This window comes from Mastigoproctus giganteus, unplaced genomic scaffold, assembly GCF_048544385.1.
Source record: "Mastigoproctus giganteus isolate SK-2022 unplaced genomic scaffold, ASM4854438v1 scaffold_15, whole genome shotgun sequence".
Lineage (NCBI taxonomy): Eukaryota > Metazoa > Arthropoda > Arachnida > Uropygi > Thelyphonidae > Mastigoproctus > Mastigoproctus giganteus.
In genome coordinates this window covers 3217801-3242945 of record NW_028328292.1, presented here as the reverse complement: position 1 = coordinate 3242945, position 25145 = coordinate 3217801, and the positions used below count along the sequence as shown (strand labels likewise).

General features: G+C 36.9%; 1 protein-coding gene across 2 annotated transcripts in view; it reads right to left on the bottom strand.

The window, feature by feature from the left end:
- LOC150074911 (cytoplasmic dynein 2 intermediate chain 1) overlaps nt 1-25145 on the bottom strand; it is a 466509-nt gene that overhangs the window by 158582 nt on the left and 282782 nt on the right. For both annotated transcript variants that reach the window (XM_090389329.1, XM_090389330.1), the window contains exon 18: nt 10631-10668. In XM_090389329.1, coding sequence (XP_090245455.1) covers nt 10631-10668 — 38 coding nt within the window. The remainder of the gene's footprint in view (nt 1-10630; nt 10669-25145) is intronic.

Below are 25145 nucleotides of genomic sequence, written 5' to 3'. Positions count from 1 at the left end.
TGAAAGAGGCTATGGGGCACTTGCTCAGATTTGGGAACAATATCCCATGGTAGGGCAGATTTGAGGTTTGTACAAAGTGAGTAGCTGCTTAGAAGGAAAGTAATGGAAAAAGTAAAAGAGAAAACCCCAGGTTTTTAGAAGCAGAGGATTGTGGAGAAGAAAAAGAGTAGTTAGCAGTGGGTACTGTTCTTCTTTGACTAAAGTTATTAGTGGAGTCCTTCAGGGTTCATATTGGTCCCCTTATTGTTTTCAATATTTATTAACAATACTGATGAAGGCATATAAGAAAATGTCTACGGTTGCAGATAATACAAAGGTTGACAGGAATCAAGTATGCTACCTCAACAAGATCTATAAAAATTAGGCATATGCACTGAGAAGTGGCAAATGAGGTTTAACAACTGCAAGTGAAAGATACTCTGCACATGGTCAGTAGCAATTTTAAAAAAAAAAAGGTAAAGGTAAAGTGCAGCCATTAATCAACCCACTGCAGGATGGAAGCCTCCTCAATTCATGCTGAGGGAAATGGACCATAATCTGCCACGCTGGTCCAGTGCGGGTTGGCAGATCGACCGTATTCAGCAGTCAGGGGCTTGAACCCCGGTCTACTCAAGGAGCGTGTGCTACTTACTCCCGCTCCTGACCACTCGGCTAATAAGATACTAATTAAGTGATACCACACTCAAGCTGGTGGATAATGAAAAAGACCTGAGGAGGATTGTTTGTTATTTGGTTTTTAGCAGCATTAGCAACTAAGGCCATATTGCTTCGGGGATATGCGGTGGTCATTCCCTGACCTTTCCGCATCCTCCGTATTTGGTGGTCATGGGCTCGAACCCAACCCCGGTCTAATCAAGAAACGTGTGCTATGCACTGCTGCTCCTGCCCACCTGGCTACAGAGGAGCCTGACCTGAGGAGGTGGGGAGGGGAATATTTGTGCAGTCACACATGAAGTTTGCTGCACAGTGAAAACAGGTTGCTAAGAAAGCTCATGGGGTTCTATCGATAATATACAGCAATTTTACCAGAAAGAAGAAGGAAGTCATTATCCTGTTGTATAAGGCAATGGTTAGGCTACATTTGAAGTAATTCATATATGTCTATAAGTCTTGTTTTAGGAATGATGTCAGTCTGTTGAAACATATGCAGAGGAAAGCAAAAAGATTAGCTAGGAGCACAAAATTATACCCTTACCAAGAAATACTTCAGTTCTATAAATTGCAGCATCTGGAAACTAAGCATTTATGAGGACCAAATTGAAATATTTAAGTCTTTGAATGAATTGATAAACTAATGCTGATTGCATCCATACTCAACTCAAACAACATATATAAGGGACATATATTTAAACTGAGAAAGAACAGAGGGTGGATTTTAGCCAGACAGCAATACTGATTGTTGGAATAACCTTTCAACTGGTGTTGTGCAAGTGGGTAATTTCAATTAATTTAAGGAAGGATTGCACAGAACATTAGAAGCAATGGACAGGTGATGTACAAAGTTTTATTTTATTTTTTTTTGCATCTTCGGGCTTTCACTGCATAATATAAATGAACTGGATCATGCATTTTCTATAAAGTTCATATACCAGTTTCCCCAAAAGAAAGAAGATAAGCTCTTATCAATACACTCAAATTAACAAGAATGAACATAAATAATTAGCATTAGCTTTAGTAAACACACTTGATGCAGGAAAGCAAACTTATACAGCACCAGCTCCAAAAAGGAAAAAAAAAAAAAAAAAACCCTTCCCATTTCACCCATCCATTCACTCCAAAAGTTTATCCACTTCTTCCTTGAATTTATTTAAGCTATCAACTTCCACAACGACAGATGGAAGTTTGTTCCAGCAATCAACTACCCGCTGGCTAAAGGTAAATTTCTGCACATATATTCGACAACAGTCTTTCGTCAATTTGTATTTAATGTCCTCTCAGGTTCATAATCTGAGTAAGAAGAAGAATCCTATAGGAATTGAGCCAGCTCAAACCATTCATGACCTTATACACCTCGATCAGGTCACCTCACAGATGCCTAGTCTCAATCAGATCACCTTGCAGGTGCCTACTCTCCAGGTGCTGAAAATTTGCAGGACTTAAGCCTTTCTTTGTAAGAACATTTCTTTGTTCCCCTCATCTGCCCCTCATCAATCTTCTGACCCTTCTCTGTACTTGTTCGAGCAACTCAAGGTGTGGCCTGACCATTATCTCTTATATAAATTACTACTATTGTGGCCTGACCATTATCACTTATACTGATTATCCATGCTAGCAAAATTCCTTTATATCATTGACAAGATTCCATGACTTGTTCTGGCAGCCCATCTGCACTGCTCAGAAAACTTAATATCTGACTGCCAATTAACCTAGATCTTTTTCATTCTCCACTACCCTGAGTATCACACAGTTAGTACATTTCTCTGGGGTTACTGCTACCCATATGCAGTACTTTGCATTTTTCAATGTTAAACTTCAGTTGCCACCTCTCAGTCCATCTGCTCAACTGTTCTAGATCCTGTTGCACTAGTGTAATGTCAATAACAACCCTGCCATCCTTTGTATCATCTGCAAACTTCGACATTAAGCCTGATATACCTTTATCAACATCATTGAAAAATATACAAAACAAAAATAGGCCCAACGCCGTCTCTGGGGAATTCCACTAATAACATTAGTCCACAAAGAGCAGTGTCCATTGATTGGCACTCTCTTTCTTCTCCCATTTAACCATCCTTTTATCTATCATAGCAACTTGCCCTTAATACGATAATGCTCCAATTTGTATAGTAGTCTTCCATGTGCAACAATATCAAAAGCTTTCCTGAAATCCAAGTATATGATATCAAAATTCTTTTCAGCATCCAGTTCCTTTGTGACCACATCATAGTATCCAATCAAATTTGTCAGACAAGACTTCCCCTTAACAAACCCATGCTGTGTCTGAATTATAACTGCAGCCTTGTCTACATGATCCTACATTCACTTTCTTAACCAGTGACTCCATTATTTTTCCAGAAACAGAACTTAAACTAACAGGTCTGTAATTACTTGTGTCACCCTTTGATCCCCATTGTGAACTGGGGAAACATTTGCACATCTCCTCCATCTGATGGGAAACTCCCCTGAGTCCAAAGATGCTCTCATAATTATGGCTAAGGGTTTGCTTACTTCTTTTGCCACCTCCTTCAATATAACGATAGATCCCATCCACACCAGATGATTTTCTTATGTAGAACTTCAACAATTTCTTCTCCACTTTGCTCTCAGTTATTACAAAATCATTTAGCTGCCTGTTACAGTTTGATAAGCTTCTGTCCTCCACTTCCCTACAGAATTCCTCATGTGTGAATGTAAATGCAAAAACACTCATCAGTTTTTCAGCTATGTGAGCAGGATCATTAACAATCAAACCATTGATATCTAGTAGACCAATCTTATTCATCCACTTCCTTCTAGAGTTTATATACATAAAGAAGTCTTTGCCATTTTTCTTTGCATCCTTTGCCAAAGATTTTTCTTAATCTACCTTCGCTTGGCTAACCTCCTTTGTGATTTGATTATAGACTAGCTTGTATCTACCATAGGCTTCTGTGTCACCTGATAATTTATATGCATCCCATGCATTTTTCTTCTCTGCCATTAGTTTATCTGATTAGTTTATCTCATTAGTTTATCTGACATCCATTTAGGCCTAAATCTTGAACAGTATTTCTTAATTAGTATGAAAAGCCTAGTAACTTCCAAGATTAATTCCTTGAATGCTTCTCATTTAGAATTTGTTGTTGGTAACACCATCAGTTGGTCTCACTGAATATAGAATTTAAAAACTGACTGAAAACCACTGTAGTAACCTGTACGAAAGCAAAAACCCTTCCCTTTACCTCTGATGGTAGTTACATCTTTAAGTAAACCCCACATCAGTAAACTGTGATCACTGCCACCTAGTGGTTCCTTTATCTGCAAATTCTTAATACATAATAATGACTGCTGATAATGAGATCAAGAGTATCACTCCTTCTGGTTGTCTCTTAAACATGCTGCCATAGAAAACAACCACCCAATAAATCCACAATAGCCATGCTATTGTGAAAGTGACCAACCCACAAGTTAAAGTCAATATCTGGCAAGTTAAAATCCCCCATTACAAAACATTCTGATTTACTGGCCTGCTCCATTTCTCTGTATGTTCATTATACTCATCAGAGTCATTAGGCCTATAATACACTCCTATCCTCTTTTACTTTCCCAGTGCTTATGTCACACCAAACTGACTCATCATTGCACTGTCCACCAATGTCAACTGGATGCACTGCCTTAGATTTTATGTGTTTCTTAACTAACAGCATAATACCACCTCCCTTCCTATCCTGTCTGTACACATTTTACTCCCCAAATTCCAATTCTGCATTCTTTATATCTGTGTGACACCACATCTCTGATATACCAACAATATCCACCTTAGATGTCTTGACCAGCAGTTCAAATTCAGCAAATTTATTTACTATACTCTTTGCATTGGTGTACATGCAAGTATACATGCATCTGTTCTTACTCTTAGTTACTTTAACAAAGCCCATGTATTTACTTGTTTCATGATGAATCCCAGCAGTTCTTGAAATCCCCATCAAATTGCTTTCCAGGATGTTGCCCACTTCAACAGATATAGTGCAAGAATCACTTTTACCTCTGCCAGTGGCTACTGTTAATCTATTAATCTGTGAATTCCCCCCAAGCTAGCAGTTTTTCGACCCACCTAACACTGCCTTGATAGCATCAGCAAATATTCTTGCACTCTAAGTATACCCTTTAGAAGCAGTCTCTTATGTTAACAAACACAGACCATGCTGGAAAAATTCTACCCCATGAGCCTTGCACAATCTGTCCAGTGCCAAACTGACTGACAAGGCTCTCATCATATACTCCCTCCTTACATGTCTGGGCGGAATTGCAGACACTTTCAGTTTTAATTCTAACTCCTGACTTTTTTCAACATTGACCTGTACTTGTTAAGTCTGCAGATCTCTTTCCCTTAATGCCATTTGCATTAACGTGTACAACAACATAACCTTTTGTGCCCAGTATAGAGATAACTCAAAAAATTTATGAAAAAAATTTACCGAATTTCACTGGCCTGATTTTAATGAAATTAAAAAATATGTTCACTGGTAGCCAAGTTGCTACATGTAGATGTACAGATGAAACTGAAGGCAATAGATGCTTTATGCATATGCAAAACAGCCTAAAAAAACAAGTTAGATAAGTACCATTGTGTTGCAAATTAGAATCAGACCTAAAACAACAGAGACCAACAAAACATGCAATGAAAATTTAGTGTCTATCTGAATTTTCTATCTAGAGTAATGCACAAAAAAATTAACACGGTTCATTGAAATATATGCTGAAAATTTAGTGGCAATCTGATTTTTCCCCCTCTCAATAACACTTGAACTTCCTACTCTAACAGAGGCTTCTCTGTGGGATGGGAACTGGGGGATTTAACATCACTGAAAATTTTATATTAGTCTGTTATTTTTTTGTAAGGTAATGGTCAAACATCTGAAACACACTTCTATTTATATACAAAGATAATTCCAAATTTTATGGAATAAAACTTGTTGAATTTATATTTCTTAGACTAAATCACACATTTTCTAATGTCCAATTTTCCTGACATTTAACTTGCTGAAAACCAAGTGATGTGCACAGAGAGATCTCTAGCTATTCTAGCGTAAACTAGAAGTCAATACATGGTGTGGTGGATAGTTGTTGCCATCCACAGCTGCATGCTACTTGTGATTTTTATTTCAGTTGGCACAGCTACCTGTAAATCCTAGGGTATTGTCACCCAGACAACTGTTTGTTTCTGGATATGCATTTTGTGTTTACTGGTTTCTGGATGCAGATTTTGTGCTTATTGCTTATTCTGTATATAATGGAGGGGGGGGGGTGCTGTTCAATAAAGAATGATCATAATTTTTTTTTCATAACATACCTTTATTAATCATCCATATTTTGATGGTCCTTTTCGAAGTAGCCCCCAATCTGATGAAATGCAATTATTCCATTTCTGCCATTCTTTGACATGCATTTGAGAATTGCCTGATGTCTTTACAACTTATTCTGATGACTGGAAATATTTTCCTTGCAAATCCTTCTTTAACTTTGGAAATAAAAAAAAAAAAATTGCAGGGTGTAAGGTCAGGGCTATAGATGAAAAACACATCTGACATTAATGTTGGCCTAAATACTCAATGACAGTATAAGCAATGTGAGGTCCAACATTGTCATGACCCTTTAAAAATTTCTACTGCATGCAGTAGATTTTCAATCATTGCATCTGGTGAGTATGGGCTTGGCACACCCAGGGTCCTGAGCTGAATATCATCATTCTTCTCTTTCTTGGTGATTCCTTTTGACTCTCTCTCTCTCTCTCTGGGTAACTAGGGGAATTTTTTTTTTTGGCTGCTGCAGCATAAGCCCCAGGCTTCCTTGCACCATATAGCTAATAATAATAATAAATGATATCATTTGCAACAAATGTGATTCCACAAAGTGTGCAATACAGTTCTGTAATAATTGTATGACATGGAAAAACATGCTGGTAAACCATTCCATGAATGTCAAAAAAAGAGATAACCATAACTTTTGCTTTTTTCGGTATTGGCAATGATGTAGACTTCCAGACAGAGCACTGTTGCTTATTCTCTGGGTAGAAATGATGACAAAATGTCTCATCCACCATTATCACCTTGTGAAGAAACTCATCATCTTCAGTAACCATCCGTGACAACTCCTGACTCCATGTGAATTTTCTGTTGCTCAGGTGTGAGAAGTCTTGAAACCCAGCATGCACAAACATGTATCAAATGCAAATGGTCATGGAGAATACTATATGTTCTTTCTAATGATATTCTCAACACCTGTGACAGATATCTTACTGTTATATGATAATCCCTCATGATTACAGAAGCAGTGTTTATGGTTTCTGTGTTGAAAGCAGTGGTTGGCACTCCAGGACTGCCAATTACTGTGATTGAATCATGTTCATCTTTAAACAGTCTAAACCACTAGTGAGCAGTGCTACATGGAGGCACAGATTCACCATAAGCATCTTTTAACATTTCATATGCTTCAACTCTAGACAGAAACAAAATCTGAGAGCAGCATATGGTTCCTTGCATGTCATATCCATTGTTATGTAGAAAAAATTGAACAGGCATCATCTTCATCAGCCATTTTCAATCCCTGCAGGATGAAGGCCTCTCCAGTAACTTTCCAGTTCCTTCTATTTTGTGCAATGGCCATCCATTTACTACCAAAAAAATCTCACGAATTTCATCTGTCCATCTCCGTTGTTGTCCACCAGGTTTTCTTCTAGCTCCTCTTGGGTACCATTCTATTATTTCTTAGTCCATCTGTCATCATGTCTTCGAGCTATGTGTCCTGCACAAGACCATTTTAGTTCTTTAGTTTTGATAAGAATGTCCTTTACTTGAGTTTGCTGCCTAATCCATGTGTTTCTCTTCTTATCTAACAGTCTGATTCCCAATATAATTTGTTCCATTCTTCACTGTGTAGTTTTCAGCTTCTCTTCCATTCTTTTGGTGAGTGCCCAAGTTTCACTTCCATAAATCATGGTGGGTAGTATACATTGGTTCATTATTTTACGTTTCACACAAATTGGGACATTGCTCCTCAGTATGTGACCATATTTACAGAATGCTATCGATCCAAAATTTATTCTTTTCTTTACTTCCAGCCATTTATAATTATTACAGCTAATGACTTGTCCCAGATAAGTATATGACTCTACCTTTTCAATTACTGCTCCTTCAAATATTATATCCCTTTCTATGGCATACTTGTTCATCAGTACTTTTGTTTTAGCCATATTCATCTTTAGTCCAAAATCCTTAATAATCTGCATAACTGATTAAGATTTTCCTCTAATTCTTTGGGATCATGGCTTATGACCACAATGTCATCTGCAAATCGTAAATGGTTTAGGTACTCTCCATTCACATTGACTCCTTTCTGTGACCAGTCTAATCTTCTGAAAGCTTCCTCAAGGGAAGCACTAAATAACTTCGGAGATATTGTGTCTCCTTGTCGAACTCCTTTCTCAATTTTAAATTTACTACTGTCTTTGTCTAGTCTAATAATGGAGGTAGAACTCTCATATATTTTCTTCAAAATCATAATATATGGTTTTTTTTTTATTCTATGCCTTGTATTTTTATTCTATGCCTTGTCTTACCAGTGCCTGAAACATTGCCTTATGCTGTATGGAGTTAAATGCCAGGCATACTGGTGTTTTATATTCTTTTGCTTTCTCCAAAAGCTGTGATATTACATGAAGGTGATCCATAGTTCAGAATCCCATCCTAAAGCCAGCTTGCTCTTTCGGTTGATTCTCATCAAGTATTCTTTCTTATCTGTTACTAATGACCCTTGTGAACAACTTGTAAATGTGGGATAACAAGCTAATTGGTCTATAATTTCCAATTTCTAATTTATCTCCTTTCTTATGCAGCAAAACTATGATTGCATTATTCCACTCCTTAGGCATCACACCTTTTCTAATGCATTTTGTGAAGAGTCTTGCCAGTTTTTGTGTCATGTCTCTTTCTCCCAATTTTAACAACTCTACAGTAACTTCATCTTCCCCTGAGGCTTTCTGATTCTTCATTTTCTTCAACGCATGTTCTACCTCATCAGGAAGAATATCAGGTATGTTGTTTGTGTTACTAATTTGCAATCCATCTTCCCCACTGCTGGCATAATTCCCTCGCTCCTTGTATAATTCTCTATAGTAGTCTTCTGCTATTTGAATTATGCCTTCTCTGCTATTTATAAGTACACCATTGCTATTCTTCAGTTTCAGTATCATTTGTCTTTCTGTATTACTGGTCATGGCTGCTGATTTAAATCCTCTATTTTCCCTTAATGCTTGTTCTACTTTTCTTGTGTTAAATTTTCTTATGTCCTCTCTAAGTCTCTTTCTAATGGCTTTGCATAACTCGGTATACTCAATTTTCTCCATGTCAGTGTTTTCTTGCTCATCATTTGTCATCTTCGGTTTGTCGTGACAAGTGTTTCTTGACTAATTTTTTCTTCTTTGGATTTCTTTTTACCTATAGGTTTCTTGGGCTTTATCACTTTCAGAAAGTTGTAATATTCCTCATTGATATCTTGGTCCTGAGCAGTCTTTAGAAGCTCAAACTTGTTCTTAAGTTCCAGTACATACTGCTTTTTCTCCTCTTTGTATTATTTTTTGTATCCTTTTTGTCTCCTCTTTTTACTGGTGCTATGCTGCTGCAACAGGATCTGGAAAGGTTGAGCAGATGGGCTGAGAGGTTGCAAATGAAGTTTAACATTGACAAATGTAAAGTACTACATATGGGAAACAGTAACCCCAGAGCAATGTATCAACTCTGTGGTACTACACTGACAGTGGTAGAGAATGAAAAGGACCTGGGGGTAATTGTGCAGGCAGATACGAAGTTTTCTGAGCAGTGCAGACGGGCTGCAAGAGTAGTTCATGATGTCTTGTCAATGATATACATGAATTTTTCTAGCAGGGATAAGGAGGTGATTATTCCTTTGTATAAGGCAATGGTCAGGCTATACCTTGAGCACTGTATACAGGTCTGGAGGCCTCATTTCAAGAAGCATGTAGAGCTGCTGGAACGAGTACAGGGAAGGGCAACAAGATTAGTGAATGGAACAAAGGGTTGCTCTTATGAAGAAAGGCTTAAGTTTTTGCAAATTACAGTGTCTGGAGACTAAGCACCGACAAGGTGATCTGATAGAGGTGTATAAAACTTTGAATGGTTTGAGCATGCTCAATGCCGATGGGATTCTTCCTCTTGCTCAGAATTATCACCTGAGAGGGCATAAATTCAAATTGAGGAAAGACAGATGTAGGATAGATGTGCGAAAATTTGCCTTTTACCAGCGGGTAGTTGGTTGGTGGAATAGACTTCCATCCCTTGTTGTGGAGTTGATAGCCTAAATAAATTTAGGGCTCAGCTGAACAGGTATTTTGAACGAATGGAGGGGTGAAATGGGAGTGGATTTTTTTTTTTTTTTTTTTTTTTTGCTGATGCTGCATAAGCTTCTTTTCTTGCATCATATGCCTCTACTAATGCTAATGCACATGAGAGAGCATAAAATTTATACTGAGGAAGTATGGTTGCCAGATAGATGTGTGGAAATTTGCCTTCAGCCAGCAGGTAGTTGATTGTTGGAACAAATTTCCATCTGGTATTGTGGAAGCAGGCAGTTTGAATAAATTTAGTGAAGAATTAGGTAAATTATTAGAGAAAATGGACAGGTGATGAAGGTGTTATTTGGGGGGAGGGGGATTGTTACTGTACAGGCTTGCTTTCTTGCATCATTTGCCACTACTAACATTACACACTAATAGTGAACCTAGCATTTACCCACTCTTTGGGATGGGGTCACTCCCTGTCATTACTGAGGTCAGAATTGGCTAGTCACAACAATTGTCCATTTTGTTATTGCCAATAACAAAATGGACTTTGTGTGTGTGTGTGTGTGTGTTAATATTTGGGATTATTTTTTTTCCAAAAATAATAATTATAAAATATTTCAAAATATTACTTACCAGAATTTTTCAATGAAGTAGGAAGTTTACTGAGTTGGCTGATAAAAAAAAATAAATATATATACATGTATTTTTTATGTTATAAATTATATAAATTATACATTTATAAATTGTCTATACAGTAAACTCCCATTATAACACTCCTGCTTATAGTAAGAGTGCCATAATGGGAGTAGCCCTCTTTTTCTTCTGGTCCTATGATCAATCATATGTAGTGTGAATTTTTTAGCATTTACAGTACTCATATTTAAAATGCTTTCTTGTTTATTTAGGTTTTTTTATGGTTCCAAGAAGAATAAATCCATGTATGACCCTACTTTCCTCTTGAGTTTTGAGAAATGAATGATAACAACTGAAGGCTAGCAATCATTTATGGTGCAGGTAGGTTTGCTTCATAGAATTTTTTTTTCAAGTGAAGGTGATATTTGTTTATTTCATATTTAACTCAAAGCTTTGAAGGTAGAAAGGCTACTCATTACAATTCTGTCTCTTCATGTATATATATATATTTTTTTTTAAATTCAATATTGTTCATCCACTTTCCTCACTGATACAATAGTCAGTATTGCACACACGTGTGCTGTGTTTGTTAAAAATTATATCAACAAATTTTATTAATAGCATCATCATTATTATTATTATTATTATTATTATTATGCATGGTCATCACATTCCACACAATGTTGCAACTCTGGAAATTTTGGTCCATCACTGATTCAGATTCTAACCAAGAATCTAAGAGTCAGAGATGTATTGTTATAAAATGTGGCATGTTTCCAATAGTGTCACTTTTTATAACCAAAAAGTTGTTATGCTGTCTATTCCAATTTTATCCAGTGTGTCCTTAAACCTCTTAGAATGGCACCAGCGCTCAAATCACTACTGGAATAAAGGTTCTTTCTTCTCCTAGAGACACTGGATTTTAATTTGTAGATCCCAATATTTCTGTAATAAATTTTTTTATTTCTTTTTCTTAATTTCTTTTGTCTCCTTGGATTACCTCATCAATCAGTGGCTTTTTATTCACAACTACAGTGATGTCTGTTGTATTATGCCCCAGCTGCTTACCAATGTTGGATTTAAAATCACACAACTTTTAACATTTTTGTTCTCAGCAATTGTTTTCAGGTTTTTTAATTTTTTATAATGAAATAATTGTGGAAACAAATTTTTTCATTATGTTCCCACAAGTTTTGTTATACTTTCTACATAAGTTCAAAGGCAGAATTACAGCAACTTTGTCATGGTGTGTTTTTTGTAGTTGGCTTGTGCGATCTTACTGCACAAGATATTTTTCTTTTCATAATCTGATTTACTTTCATTTGTAATCTTTGAAAATCCTCGGTTTCATGACATCTGTTTGGTGGCTGTTCCTGTGCTGCAAATACAAGCCCTTCTGTTTCCTTTGTCACTGTTTCATTTTGCAGCCATTTCCAAGTTGTTTCTCTTGTCAGTTTTACTTTTGTGTTCTTTGTATATTGAGCAATACTGTTGTTTATTTTTCCATGCATCAATATATGTTGCTTCATCTACTTTAATTATATCTTTTTTGCAAATGTCAGCCAATGTTTTCTCTATCTTACTCTTGATGTAATACTCAGCCACCACTGACTGGTCGGTCAAATGTAACTTTGAGGGTGAGGGCACAACTGACTTTCATGATTTTTCTAATTTTAATTTTACAGTTTAACACATCCGGTTCACTTGCATCCAGTCAATTATTCCTGCGCTTTATCAAATCACTCGAATTGCTTATGAGTTTATGGCTTGAATTGTGTTTCTGCCATTTAAAATTTTGATTTTAATATTTTTCAAATGCTTTTTATGTATTTAGCATTAGTCTTATGCTGAATATCTTCAGCTTGTAATAAATATTCATAATTTTCTTCATAGGCAAGGCTTTTAATTATATTACTTTTAATATAGAAGAAAAATGCATGGGATACACAAATTGTCAGGCGACACAGAAGCCTATGGTAAATACAAGCTAGTCTGTAATCAAGTCATAAAGGAAGTTAGGCAAGGGAAGGCAGATTATGAAAAATCTTTGGCAAAGGATGCAAAGAAAACCAGCAAAGACTTCTTTACTTATATAAACTCTAAAAGGAAGGGACTGAATCAGATTGGCCCACTTGTTATCAATGGTTTCAGTGTAGATGATCATTCTCAGATAGCTGCCGAACTAAATGAGTATTTTGCATCTACATTCACACATGGAGTTATTCAAGGAGGAGAGGACCAGATGTTTGTAAAACTCTAACAGGAAGTTAAATTATTTTGTAATAACTGAGAGCAAAGTGGAGGAGAAATTGTTGAAGTTAAACATAAGAAAGGCACCTGGGGTAGATGGGATCTATCCAGCTATATTAAAGCAGGTGGCAAAGGAAGTAAGCAAATCCTTAGCCATAATTATGAGAGCATCTTTGGATTCAGGGGGAAGTCCCCACGGACTGGAGATGTGCAAATGTATCTCCAATTCACAATGGGGGGGATCAAAAGGTGACACGAGTAATTACAGACCAGTTAGTTTGACTTCTGTTCCAGGGAAAACAATGGAGTCACTGGTTAAAGAAGCATTGCAGGATCATCTAGACAAGGCAGGAGTGATAATTCAGACACAGCATGGGTTTGTCAAGAGGAAGTCTTGTCTGACAAATTTGATTGGTTATTATGATGTGGTCACAAAGGAACTGGATGCAAAAAATAATTTTGATATCATATACTTGGATTTCAGGAAAGCTTTTGATAACTGTTGCACATGGAAGACTACTATACAAATTGGAACAGTATGGCATTAAGGGCTATTTGCTACAATGGATAAAAGGATGGTTGAGTGGGAGAAGACAGAGTGGTAATCAATGGATACTACTCTTCATGGACTAATGTTTTTAGTGGTGTCCCTCAGGGTTCGGTGTTGGGCCCATTGTTGTTTTATATATTTATCAATGATATTGATGCAGGTATAGCAGGCTTAATGTCCAAGTTTGCAGGTGATACAAAGGTTGGCAGGGTTGTTAATAACAGTATGCTGATGCAACAGGATCTGGAAAAGTTGGGTAGATGGGCTGAGAAGTGGCAACTGAAGTTTAACATTGACAAATGCAAAGTACCGCATATGACTAGCAGTAACCTCAAAGAAATGTACCAGCTAGGTGGTGTTACACTCATGGTAGTGGAGAATGAAAGAGACCTGGGGGTAACTGTGCAGTCAGATATGAAGTTTTCTGAGTAGTGCAGACAGGCTGCCAGAGTAGGTCATGGGGTATTGTCAATGATATACGGGAATTTTGCGAGCAGGGATAAGGAGGTGATTATCACCTTGTATAAGGCAATGGTCAGGCCACACCTTGAGTACTGTGTACAGGTCTGGAAGCCTCATTTTAGAATGGATGTAGAGTTGTTAGAATGAGAAGGGCAAGAAAACTGATGAAGCAACAAAGGGGTGCTCTTATGTAGAAAGGTTAAGTTCTGCAAATTGCAGCTTCTTGAAACTAGGCACCTGCGAGGCAATCTGATTGAGGTGTATAAGGCCTTGAATGGATTGAGCAGGCTCAATACTGATGGGATTCTTCCTCTTGCTCAGGTTACAAACCTGAGGAGGCATAGATTCAAACTGAAGAAAGACAGTTCTAGAATAGATGTGTGGAAGTTTGCTTTTAGCCAAGGAGGTAGTTGATTGCTGGAACAAACCTCCATCTGTTGTTATGGAAGTTGATAGCGTAAATAAATTCAAGGCAGAACTAGACAAACATTTGGAATGAATGGATCAGTGAAATGTGAAGGGTTTTTTTTTTTTTTTTTTGTGGCTGATGCTGTATAAGCTTGCTTTCTTGCATCATGTGCCTCGATTAATGCTAATCTTCAAGATGTATTTCATCTGATTCAGCAATTTCTCCTCTAATGATTAATAATACTACACGGTTTTTCTACTTTAAAGTCCATAGTTATGTCCTAGCTAAATATTCTAATTGTATTTAGCAATGATTAAATTTATGCTTTAGATTTTCCATATAATTTAAGATCATCCATGCATAGCAGATAAGGCGCCTCCGTAGCCAGGTGGGCAGGAGCAGCAGTGCATAGCACATGCTTCTTGATTAGACCGGGGTTCGAGCCCGTGACCACCAAATACGGAGGATGCGGAAAGGTCAGGGAATGACCACCGCTTATCCTCGGAGCAATATGGCCTTAGTTGCTAATGCTCCTAAAAACCAAATAATAACAATAACAATAGCATAGCAGATGGGAAATTCTTCCAACTAGCTTTGATATTTCAAAACTGCAATTTGTGTTATTTAGAATTATCGATAATGGTATAATAGCAATGATTAAAAGCAGAGGTGAAAAAGAGCTATCATGAAACATTTCATGCCTGATGTTAACACTTCCCTTCTTATTCACTGATTGTCCTCAGGGTGCTTTTGGATTTTTTAGTACTGCTAATAAGAATTTTCTGACTTTGAAGTTTATTATAAGAACTTCTAAAGATTATTCATTCTCTGTATGTGGCGAGAAATCAACCTCTTTTTTATAATCAATCATGGTGCATGTAAATTTGTTTTCCTCCCTTTTCAATTTTTCAGTATCATTTTATCCATCAATAATTGATCATTTGTTCCATAAGAGTTTCAATAATTGCCTTTCTGCTCACCAGTCAAGAAAATTTTAGCAATTAAGTGCTAATGATTTGCATCCATAATTATTCTAGTTAACAATTTAAACATTGTTAGCAAGCAAGTAATTGGTCAGTAATTGCCTGGAACTGCCCCTTTGTCTTTATCTTTCAAAATTCACACTGTTCTTCCAGTTGTCATCTAGTCATCAACAGTAGCTGTTTATGCATGGTACTGACCAATGAACTACCAACTAATCTAACCAACTTACACCAACCAACTTACCAATTAATCTGAGCAACTTACACCAACCAACTTATCAACTAATCTAACCAACTTACACCCAAGGCTAGCATTGCTATGCTAGACTTGGATGTAAATTGAGTAAACGTTTTATCCAAAATCCATGTACTTCATTTCTTTCTGGAACTGCCCATATTTAATTCTCTTTACTTGTTTTGCAACATTTTCTGCTGAGATTACTAAATCTTCCATGTCTTTGGGTTTCACAATTCATTTTGAACATTTTTAATTCAGGCTGCAAGTGTGTGTTGTGCTTTTTTTGGATTGTCCCATAATTCTTGTCAAAATGAGATGGTTTCTTCTTTATCCATAAATGTACTGATGTTGCTGTCATCTCCTTAAAAATTTTGTAGAGCTGTTGTTGATTACATTAAAACTTAGTGTCTTGGCTGATCTGGTTTATATGCAAATTGTGTCTTGATAATTTTTTTGCAACTGCTGTTATCCACTGCTTCAACATTTCCAATGCTTCTGAAATTGTTGTTATCTTCAGCTGGTATCTTTGTTGTAAAGTTTTCTTGATTTTTTCATTTTTCAATTTCTGTCTTTCAAACTTTTTTTAAGCAACACTTGCATCATTAGAAATCTTGTTGTTTTCTTTGTTTTGTGAACATCATATCCAAATTCTTTTGTAATAACTGCAGCTGTGCTATATAATAACTGGTTTGTTTGTTGAGCACTATCTGTTGGTATTGCTAAAATAGCAGAATTAATGTACTTTAAGATTTCCTTTGGGTTATATTTTGGAGCATGCTTCAGGTTTGGTTGATGTCTTCAATCTTCTGTATTAGCCATTGTTGCAAAGATTTTTTTCTTAAATCTTCTTGCTTCCCATCAAAACAGGCCTTTCTTTGATCATATTTTGAATATAAGCTTGATATTCACCTATTGGCCTTTCCCACTGTTCAATTGCAGCTTGTTCTGTTTCTTCAGTTTCTCCATTTTTCTCTTGAACTTCAGGTTCATTTATTTTTCTTTGTATCTCTTCAAGTTCAATATCTGAAAAAATGTTCACATAATAAATTTTCTTTGGTCACAGAGTTGCTGCTCTGTTACTTTGGAATCTGGGAACTTTTCTTTCCAGATAACAAACATTCATTTGTGATCCCTTGAACTGATAAATTTGCTCAATAATAACATTGCATTATTGCTATGTATTCTGATGTTGTCCATTTCTTTCTCTGTGGTTGGTCTTTCATTACCCTAATGCCCAGAGACTCTAGCATCTGAAGTGGCCCTTGTTGACTCAGACAATGACCAGTCTGGTATGGATTTCAATTGTTTTTTTTCACCATGTTGGATGGGTTATTATTATTATTATCTCTTTCTTCTCCTTATGGGTTTTTCCATCCCACAATGGGCACTAGTACCAGGTGTGTGGGTAGTTGTTACATCTAGTCATTATTATTGGTTGAAGAATGCTCTATCTTACAGGTGTTCAGGATCGTGGCTTTCTGGAGTTCCCTGTAGGTGTTCTCTGGGAGGCCTATTGCTGCTAAGACCTGGATTGTTATTATTATTATACTATTAGTACATTTATCATGTTTATACAGCAATACTCAAGATATATTTAGTTTAATTAGTAAGCATCTTTGAAAGTGCTAAAATAGGAGTTTACTGTATATAACACATTATATAAAAATAAAATTAATGCTTTTAATTTATGGTTTACAAAAAAATACAAAGCAATGAATTCTTTATGTTGTGGTAACTTTGTGATATTTCAGTTTGATTTTTAAGTGAGTCATTTTAAAAGGTAATTTTTCAGTACTCTACTTTGTGAATTTTTTTACTCAAATTTTTATTTAACAGTAAACATGATTTAAACAAGAAAAAACAAGTATAATTTGTCTCAGAATACCATGACTGAATGAGAATTGTCACTGACAATTCACTCGTGGGCAATCTTGCCTTTCTGCTGTAATTGCTGTCACATTTATGCAGAAATTTCTCTAGCTGATGAAGAATGAGAACAGCAAACTAGGTGTAGTCTTAGATGAGACTGAATCTATAAGGAAATGTGCTGGTGTCCTAGAGCAAAATCAAACTGAGGGCTTGAGAGAGAGAATCAGGTATCTAATTCCACACCAAGCAATGCTTTCCAAAGTCTGATCCCAGGACTAGTTTCATAGGAGATAGTCTAACTGGACCTACAGTGTTGATTGTCAAGTGGCTCCACATACAAAAAGAACAGACAGGACAGGTGGTGGTATGTTCGTTCAAAAGCACAAAAAATCAAAGGCAGTACATCCAGTGGACATGGGCAGTCAGAGAAACACTGAGTCAGTTTGGTGTGACATAAGCACTGGGAAAACAAAATTAAGAGCAAGAGTGTATTATAGGCCTAATTATTGTGATAAATATAATGAACAACTATACAGACATATAGAATGGCCAATTAATCAGTGTCACATAATGGGGTAATTTAACTTATAATGAATAGACCCTGTGGGTTGGTTACTTGCATATTAGCAAGACTTTTGTGGATTTATTTGATGTTTCCTTTCTACACTAGCATGTCAGAAAGCCAACAAAAGAAAACAATACTCTTGATCTGATTAAAAAAAGAATACATTTTTAATGACAAACATATCAAAGTAAGCGAATTTGATTGTATTTTTTTAACTGATTTCAAATATTAAATCAGGTTTTGTCTATCACCCACAGTTTTAACATGATTTTAGTTTCATACAAACATTAAAATAGGTGACACTAGAACGTAGCTCCTATTGTATTTCGCCTATGGAACATCCCTCCATAGCATTCAACAGTAATTAGCTAGCATGCTTGAGTTCCGCTTGCCACGGCACCTCTTTTCCATTGTCAAAATAGTTTGATGGAAATGCTCCCCATGCTTATCAGTGATAGTTCCTAAGTTTTCTTTTTCTTTTTATATCAAAATCCCAAACATGAGAAGTATTAGAACCTATAATACTTAGTACAGTGCTTGGGTTGGAGTTAGACAAGAAAAAGAAGATATTTGTTGACATTAGACTTGAACTTCTGTAGACTGTAATTTTCAGGAAATACATATGAAGGAAGGTTGTTCCATAAAGCAGTTGAATGAATAAACGAGGAAGATGAAAAGTTGTTTCTGTGAGTTTGCAGTTGGACAGTAAATGGATGTTGGCTGGTGGCAGCACGTGTTCAGACCATTTTTAAAGAGAGAGCAGGAATTATAGAAGCCAATTCAGAAGAACAGTGCCCATGGAAATATCTGTAGAAAAGGTATGCAGCAGAAACAGTACATCAATGAGACAGCGAGTGGAGAGACTCTGTTAGAGATGAGTCATTAATTAACCTACTGCCCTCTTCTGATTGGAATCTAGAAGCCTGAGAGAAGTATTGGGGGCACTCCCCAGATGGAATAACATTCCATGGAAGGGCAGATTTGCAATTTGTACAGAGTGAACAGTTTGGAAGAAAAATAACACAGAGAACAAAAGAGAAAACCTTTTTTTTTTTCAGAGATAGCAATATTTGTAATGTGCTTGTGCCAAGAGAGATTAGAAGTTAGGTTAATCCCTAAAATATATATCATTTTGCCTAGAAATCGGAGTGTCACCAAAGATAAGCATAGCAGCAGAAGAATCCTTTTTGTGAGATATAAGACAAGACTGAGTTTTAGAAGGATTGAAATCAATTAAGTTGTCTTTGCCACACTGGAGAATTACGTGGAGATCGGCATTTAAGGAATTGGTAGCGGATATTAGAGAATTTGAAGCTAATTGAGTATGGCAAGGTTTCTCAAACTGGAAAATGGAATGCAATGTGCTATCATCGGCAAAACTATGGATAGGATTTCCAGTAAATGGAAGAAGGTCATTACTATACAAGAGGAAAAGAGTGGGGGAAAGAACTGAACCTTGGGGGACACCAGCATTAGTGGAGAAGTTAGAAGACAGAGAGTCATCTACCATCACCACCAGTGAGCAATCAGAGAGAAAATTGGATAACCAATTAAAAAACACAGTTGGCAAACCATAAGATGGAAGCTTGTTTAGAAGACCTTTATGCCAAACACAATCGAAAGCCTTTGAGATGTTAAGGGCAACTGCTTGTGTTTCACTGAACTTTTTCATTGAATTTGTGCATAAATGGGTAACATAAGCCAGAATATCAGAAGTGGATCGACACTGACGGAATCCATACTGACTGGCAATCATTGATCAGACAGAAGGTTTCTAGGTAGTTTAAGAGTTGGCAGGTAATTGATTTCTCCATTACTTTAGAAAGGGTAGAAGTAATTGCAGTGGGACAATAATTAGATGGGAGGGATTTGTAACCCTTTTTAGGAATTGGCTGGATATGAGCAAATTTCCAAGCAGAAGCAAAAACATCTTTGGAATAAGAAAGTGAAAAAAGGTGGCAAAGAACAGGAGTAAGTTCAGGAGCAGCACAGATTTTGAGAACAAGTGGAGAAATATCTTTCTGACATCCTTTTGATGGAAGACCACAGGAGCCATTGAACGGAGCATGTTGGGAATGGTGGGAGGTGTTTTACCAAGATCTTTACTACATGAGTTAGAAGAAAAATGGGATGCTAGCAGGTCAGCTTTATCCTTGGTTGAAGTGACAACAGAATCATCTGGTTCTGAGAGAGGTGGGAGTAGAGATGGTGAAAAGTTGTGACCAATAGCTTTGGCAAGAGACCAGAATGCTTGGCTACCATTAGGGCAATAAGCAAGTTTTCTACTCTTAGCCTGTTCAAAATCTAGTTTGGACTGATTAATAACTGCTTTACAATTGTTGCAGGCTTTGGTGTAGGCAGAAAATGAAACTGAAGAATTGGAAACAAGCCAATTATGATACGCAACATTCTTCTCTTGAACAGCCTTAGCACATTTATTGGAAAACCAAGGTTTAGATAAAGGCGAGATTTTAAAGTGGAGTGTGGAATAAGGATTCCATTCCTATAAGAATAATTTCACTGACTCGATCTGCGCAAACATTGACATCAGAAGTTGTGAAACAGTAATCTGACCAAGGAAAAGAAGAAAAGAAATCTCGCAGGTCATCCCATTTTGCATTCTTGTAATGCCAAACAACATGAGGTTGGGAATAGCCATGAGATAAAGGCTCCACTGGAGAAGAGACAATCACTAAGTTCTGATCTGAGGTGCCTAAAGGACCACTCACTTTGACCGTGTACTTAGAAGGGTTGTTTGTGAGAAAAAGATAAAAGCGTGTTGGTTGTATGGTTAGGATTGTCCGCTATTCTGGTAGGTAAATGAACAATCTGTGCAAGGTCATTAGTAATTGCAAAAGCCTCAGCATTTGACCAGCTGGGTCGGTGTGACTAGAAAACAGACACCAGCTGGAGTTGTGAACATTAAAATTACCTCACTGTTAGGAAAGTTGGACTGGAGAAAGTCAAGTTGCAAAGAGAAGTCAAAGAGCTCCAAGTGATTAGCGGATTTGGGAGAAAGGTAGAGACAACAGATGAATTGGACACAATGAGGTAGAGAGATTTTAAACCAGAGAAGATCGAAAAGAGGAAATTCCAAATTACCAAGTCTCTGACAGGGAATATCGGAACGGACATATGCACAAGTACCATCTTTGAGGCAAAAGGAATTATACAGCAAATAATTTAGGAAACTGAGATGAGCAGTAGTTGAATCAACCGATAACTGAGATTCTGTCAGAAAAAGTACATGAGGTTTGGCAGACAGCAAGTGGAAATGGACATCGTTGAGACCTCAAATATTTGTGAAATGAACTAAGAAGTGTTTGGGAGGTTTAGAACTTTTTTGCAGATAAGCTTACTCAAATAGTTTGACAAATCATGGTGTATTCAATAGTAAGAAAAAGTGGGGGGGGGGCCTAATGAAATTTTTGGATATGCCGTAAACATGGTAAGAATATACCCAGATCCTTGACATAACGTGGTCTCGACAATGTCCCCCTGCATACACACTACTCAGACTCCCTCCAGTCACTATCTGGCAGAGTAGAGGTAGCAAGATTATACACTAGCTGATCCAGAAGCCTCCTAAAGAGTTACCAATAGGTTCAGTCCAGTGTACTAACTAGCAGCTGGTCTGTGAACACCATTTTAGAGCTGTACCCTCGAAATATAAGAAATATTGGATCTCGCCATGATGTTTATCATAATCTCGAAAGTCATCAGTGCATGATGGAGGAAGTGGGGAAAGATTGACCGAAAATAAAAGCACGTTTATATGCTTTTGGGCCCATACATGAAAAATACATACATTACATATAAAATACATATATACACAAAATACATATGTGTGCACTCTTGTGAAAAGATTAATCTAGTCACCTGAGTCCTATCTCCCTATAATTTTGTAAGCAAATTGTTGGCCAGCTACCCAAGCACTTTTAAATATTACACAAATAATATCACTGATATACATTAAAAGACATTCTCTGCTTTTTTAACCCTGTGGTGGTCATGTGGAACATGACAGGTCCCTCTTCAAAATAACTACTGCACATTGATTGTTGGTTCAACGCTAATGGCTGAAACTTTCAGTACCTTCCTAAAAATAGACAAAATTTTATTTGACTAGTTTAGGGGGAATAATTATTGTTTACTTGGAATCATACATACTAGTATAAGTCAGAACCAGGGTGACTACTTATTATTTCTGCCCTCTGCTTCAACTTGCTAATGTAATATAAAAATAATAGCAACAAATATGGATTACAAACATGTGGCTATTCTCAAAACATTATATGTGGCTATTTTCAAAACATAAACAAAAATACAGTCCTACAACAACAAAACCGATTTTCCACCATGAACTCTGACTGCAGAGCCTTGTAAGCATTAGCATTAGTAGAGGCATATAATGCAAGAAAGCAAGCTTATGCAGCATCAGCCACAAAAAAAAAAAAAAAAAAACCACTCCCATTTCACCCCTCCGTTCGTTCAAAATACCTTTACAGCTGAGCCTTAAATTTATTTAGGCTATCAACTTCCACAACAAGAGATGGAAGTCTGTCCCACCAACCAACTACCCGCTGGCTAAAGGCAAATTTCCGCACATCTATCCTCATCTGTCTTTAATTAATTTGAATTTATGCCCTCTCAGGTGATTATTCTGAGCAAGAGGAAGAATCCCATCAGCATTGAACATGCTCAAACTGTTCAAGGCTTTATACACCTCTATCAGATCACCTCGCTGGTGCCTAGTCTCCAGACACTGTAATTTGCAAAATTTAAGCCTTTCTTCGTAAGAGCAACCCTTTGTTCCATTCACTAATCTTGTTGCCCTTCTCTGCCCTTCTTTCCAGCAGCTCTACATCCTTCTTGAAATGAGGCCTCCAGACCTGTATACAGTACTCAAGGTGTGGCCTAACCATTGCCTTATACAAGGGAATAATCACCTCCTTATCCCTGCTAGAAAAATTCCTGTATATCATTGACAAAACACCATGAGCTACTCTTGCAGCCCATCTGCACTGCTCAGAAAACTTCATATCTGCCTGCACAATTATCCCCAGGTCCTTTTCATTCTCTACCACTGTCAGTGTAGTATCACAGTGTTGATACGTTGCTCTGGGGTTACTGTTTCCCATATGTAATACTTTACATTTGTCATTGTTAAACTTCATTTGCCACCTCTCAGCCCATCTGCTCAACCTTTCCAGATCCTGTTGGAGCAGCATACTGTCAGTAGTGTCCTTAATAACCCTGCCAACATTTGTATATGTGTGCAAACTTGGACATTAAGCTTGATATATATATCATCATAAATATCATTTATAAATACAGAAAACAACAATGAACCCTGAGGGACTCCACTAATAACATTAGTCCACGAAGAGCAGTGTCCATTGATTACCACTCTCTGTCTTCTCCCACTCAACCATTCCTTTATCCATAGCAGCAATTTGCCTCCAATGCCAAACTGCTCCAATTTGTGCAGCAGTCTTCCATGTGCAACAGTATCAAAAGCCTTTCTAAGATCCAAATATATAATATCAAAGTTATTCCCTGCATCCAGTTCTTTTGTGACTGCATCATAGTATCCAATCAAATTGGTCAGGCAAGACTTTCCCTTAACAAAACCATGCTGTGTCCGAGCTATAACTGAAGTCTTGTCTAGATGATCCTGCAGTGCTTCTTTAACCAGTGCCTCCATTAATTTTCCTGGAACAGAAGTTAAACTCACAGGTTGAAAAAAATTCTACCCCTTGGGCCTTGCACAATATTTCCAAGGCTGAATTGATCGACAAGGCTCCCATCATATACTCCCTCCTATCGTGTCTGGGCAGAATTGCAGACACTTTCAAATTCAACCCAAATTCAAACCTTTTTTCAACAGTGACCTGTACTTGTTAAGTAATTCTGCCGGTCTCCTACTCTTAATATCATTAGTGCCAACATGTACAACAATATCATCAACCTTTGCCCCTAGAGGTGCAAAGGTTGAAACCTGAAGGTTGAGCTGGGGAACTCCCCACCTTAACCCTAAGATGCAAGTTGTGCCAAGCATCTTACATCCAAGCAGGTTTCATAAAAGCTGGGAGGTCTATAATAGGCAGATCTCCCAGCTTCTTTCAAATAAGGAAATAATTCTTCTTAAGCCAATTCCTGCATCTGCAACTGGCACCTTGCAAAGTCCCCCCCCACTTACATCCTAGTCACTGAGTGTAGAACATTTATTTTATAAATAAAATCATATTTTCGATGCTTACAAACTGTTATTCCATTGGGAATTAAAAATAAATAGTTGCAAATCCATGCAATAAAACTCTGTTTTATTGCATTGATTTGCAACAATTCTTCCCAAAACCTCATCTTTTATTAACAAGCTGGTCCAAAATCTCCTTCATAAATTTAATGAGTCTTTCTAAAAGTCCATAGCTCTGTGGGTGAGATGTAGACAGTGAAATTTTTCATTATTCTTAGTAACTTACAAGTTTGAAATAATAAACTGGGCTAAAGTGGATAATGCTTTTCCTCTGAAATAAGTTCTTACTTAGCAAGGGTAACAACACTTAAACCACTTCAAGTCAGCCTTTATCAATGATGACCAAAGCGTAATTTCCAATATTCTCATTATCTTTTCAATGCACATATGATGATTTGGAAAACTCCACAAAAACATTCTCAACACATAGTTTCAGGGGAGCACACTGAATCTGTTCCACCCATTCTGAGGCTGTTCAGCCAGATTTCATGATGGGAAAAACTCCTAGCTTCTTTGTTGTAGTGCAGGAAGAACTAGTTTTTAAGGATGGTAAAATTGTTCATTTTCTGGTTTCATTTCTGAACTATATAGTCTACATCTGACCAATACCTTCCTTTATCTGAAAGGATCTGCAAATTAGAGGAACCTAAATGACTGAAATGATCATTAAAAACTCTTTAAAAAACCAGAAGCAGAAGTATCACTCATCATTGAGTGCCTGCTTGTTTTACTGTGATATAATCACATTAAAACAAACATACATTCAATTTTCAAAAATCATTCATAACAAAATATAAGGAAAAAACAAATAATACCCAGGCTGCAATGAGTAATTCATAATGTATCTAGATACAGCTGGAAACATGTCATTCAAGATATATTTTGGGTTTCTATCCAATGCAGCTGGATAAAATGTAGTTTACCTATATA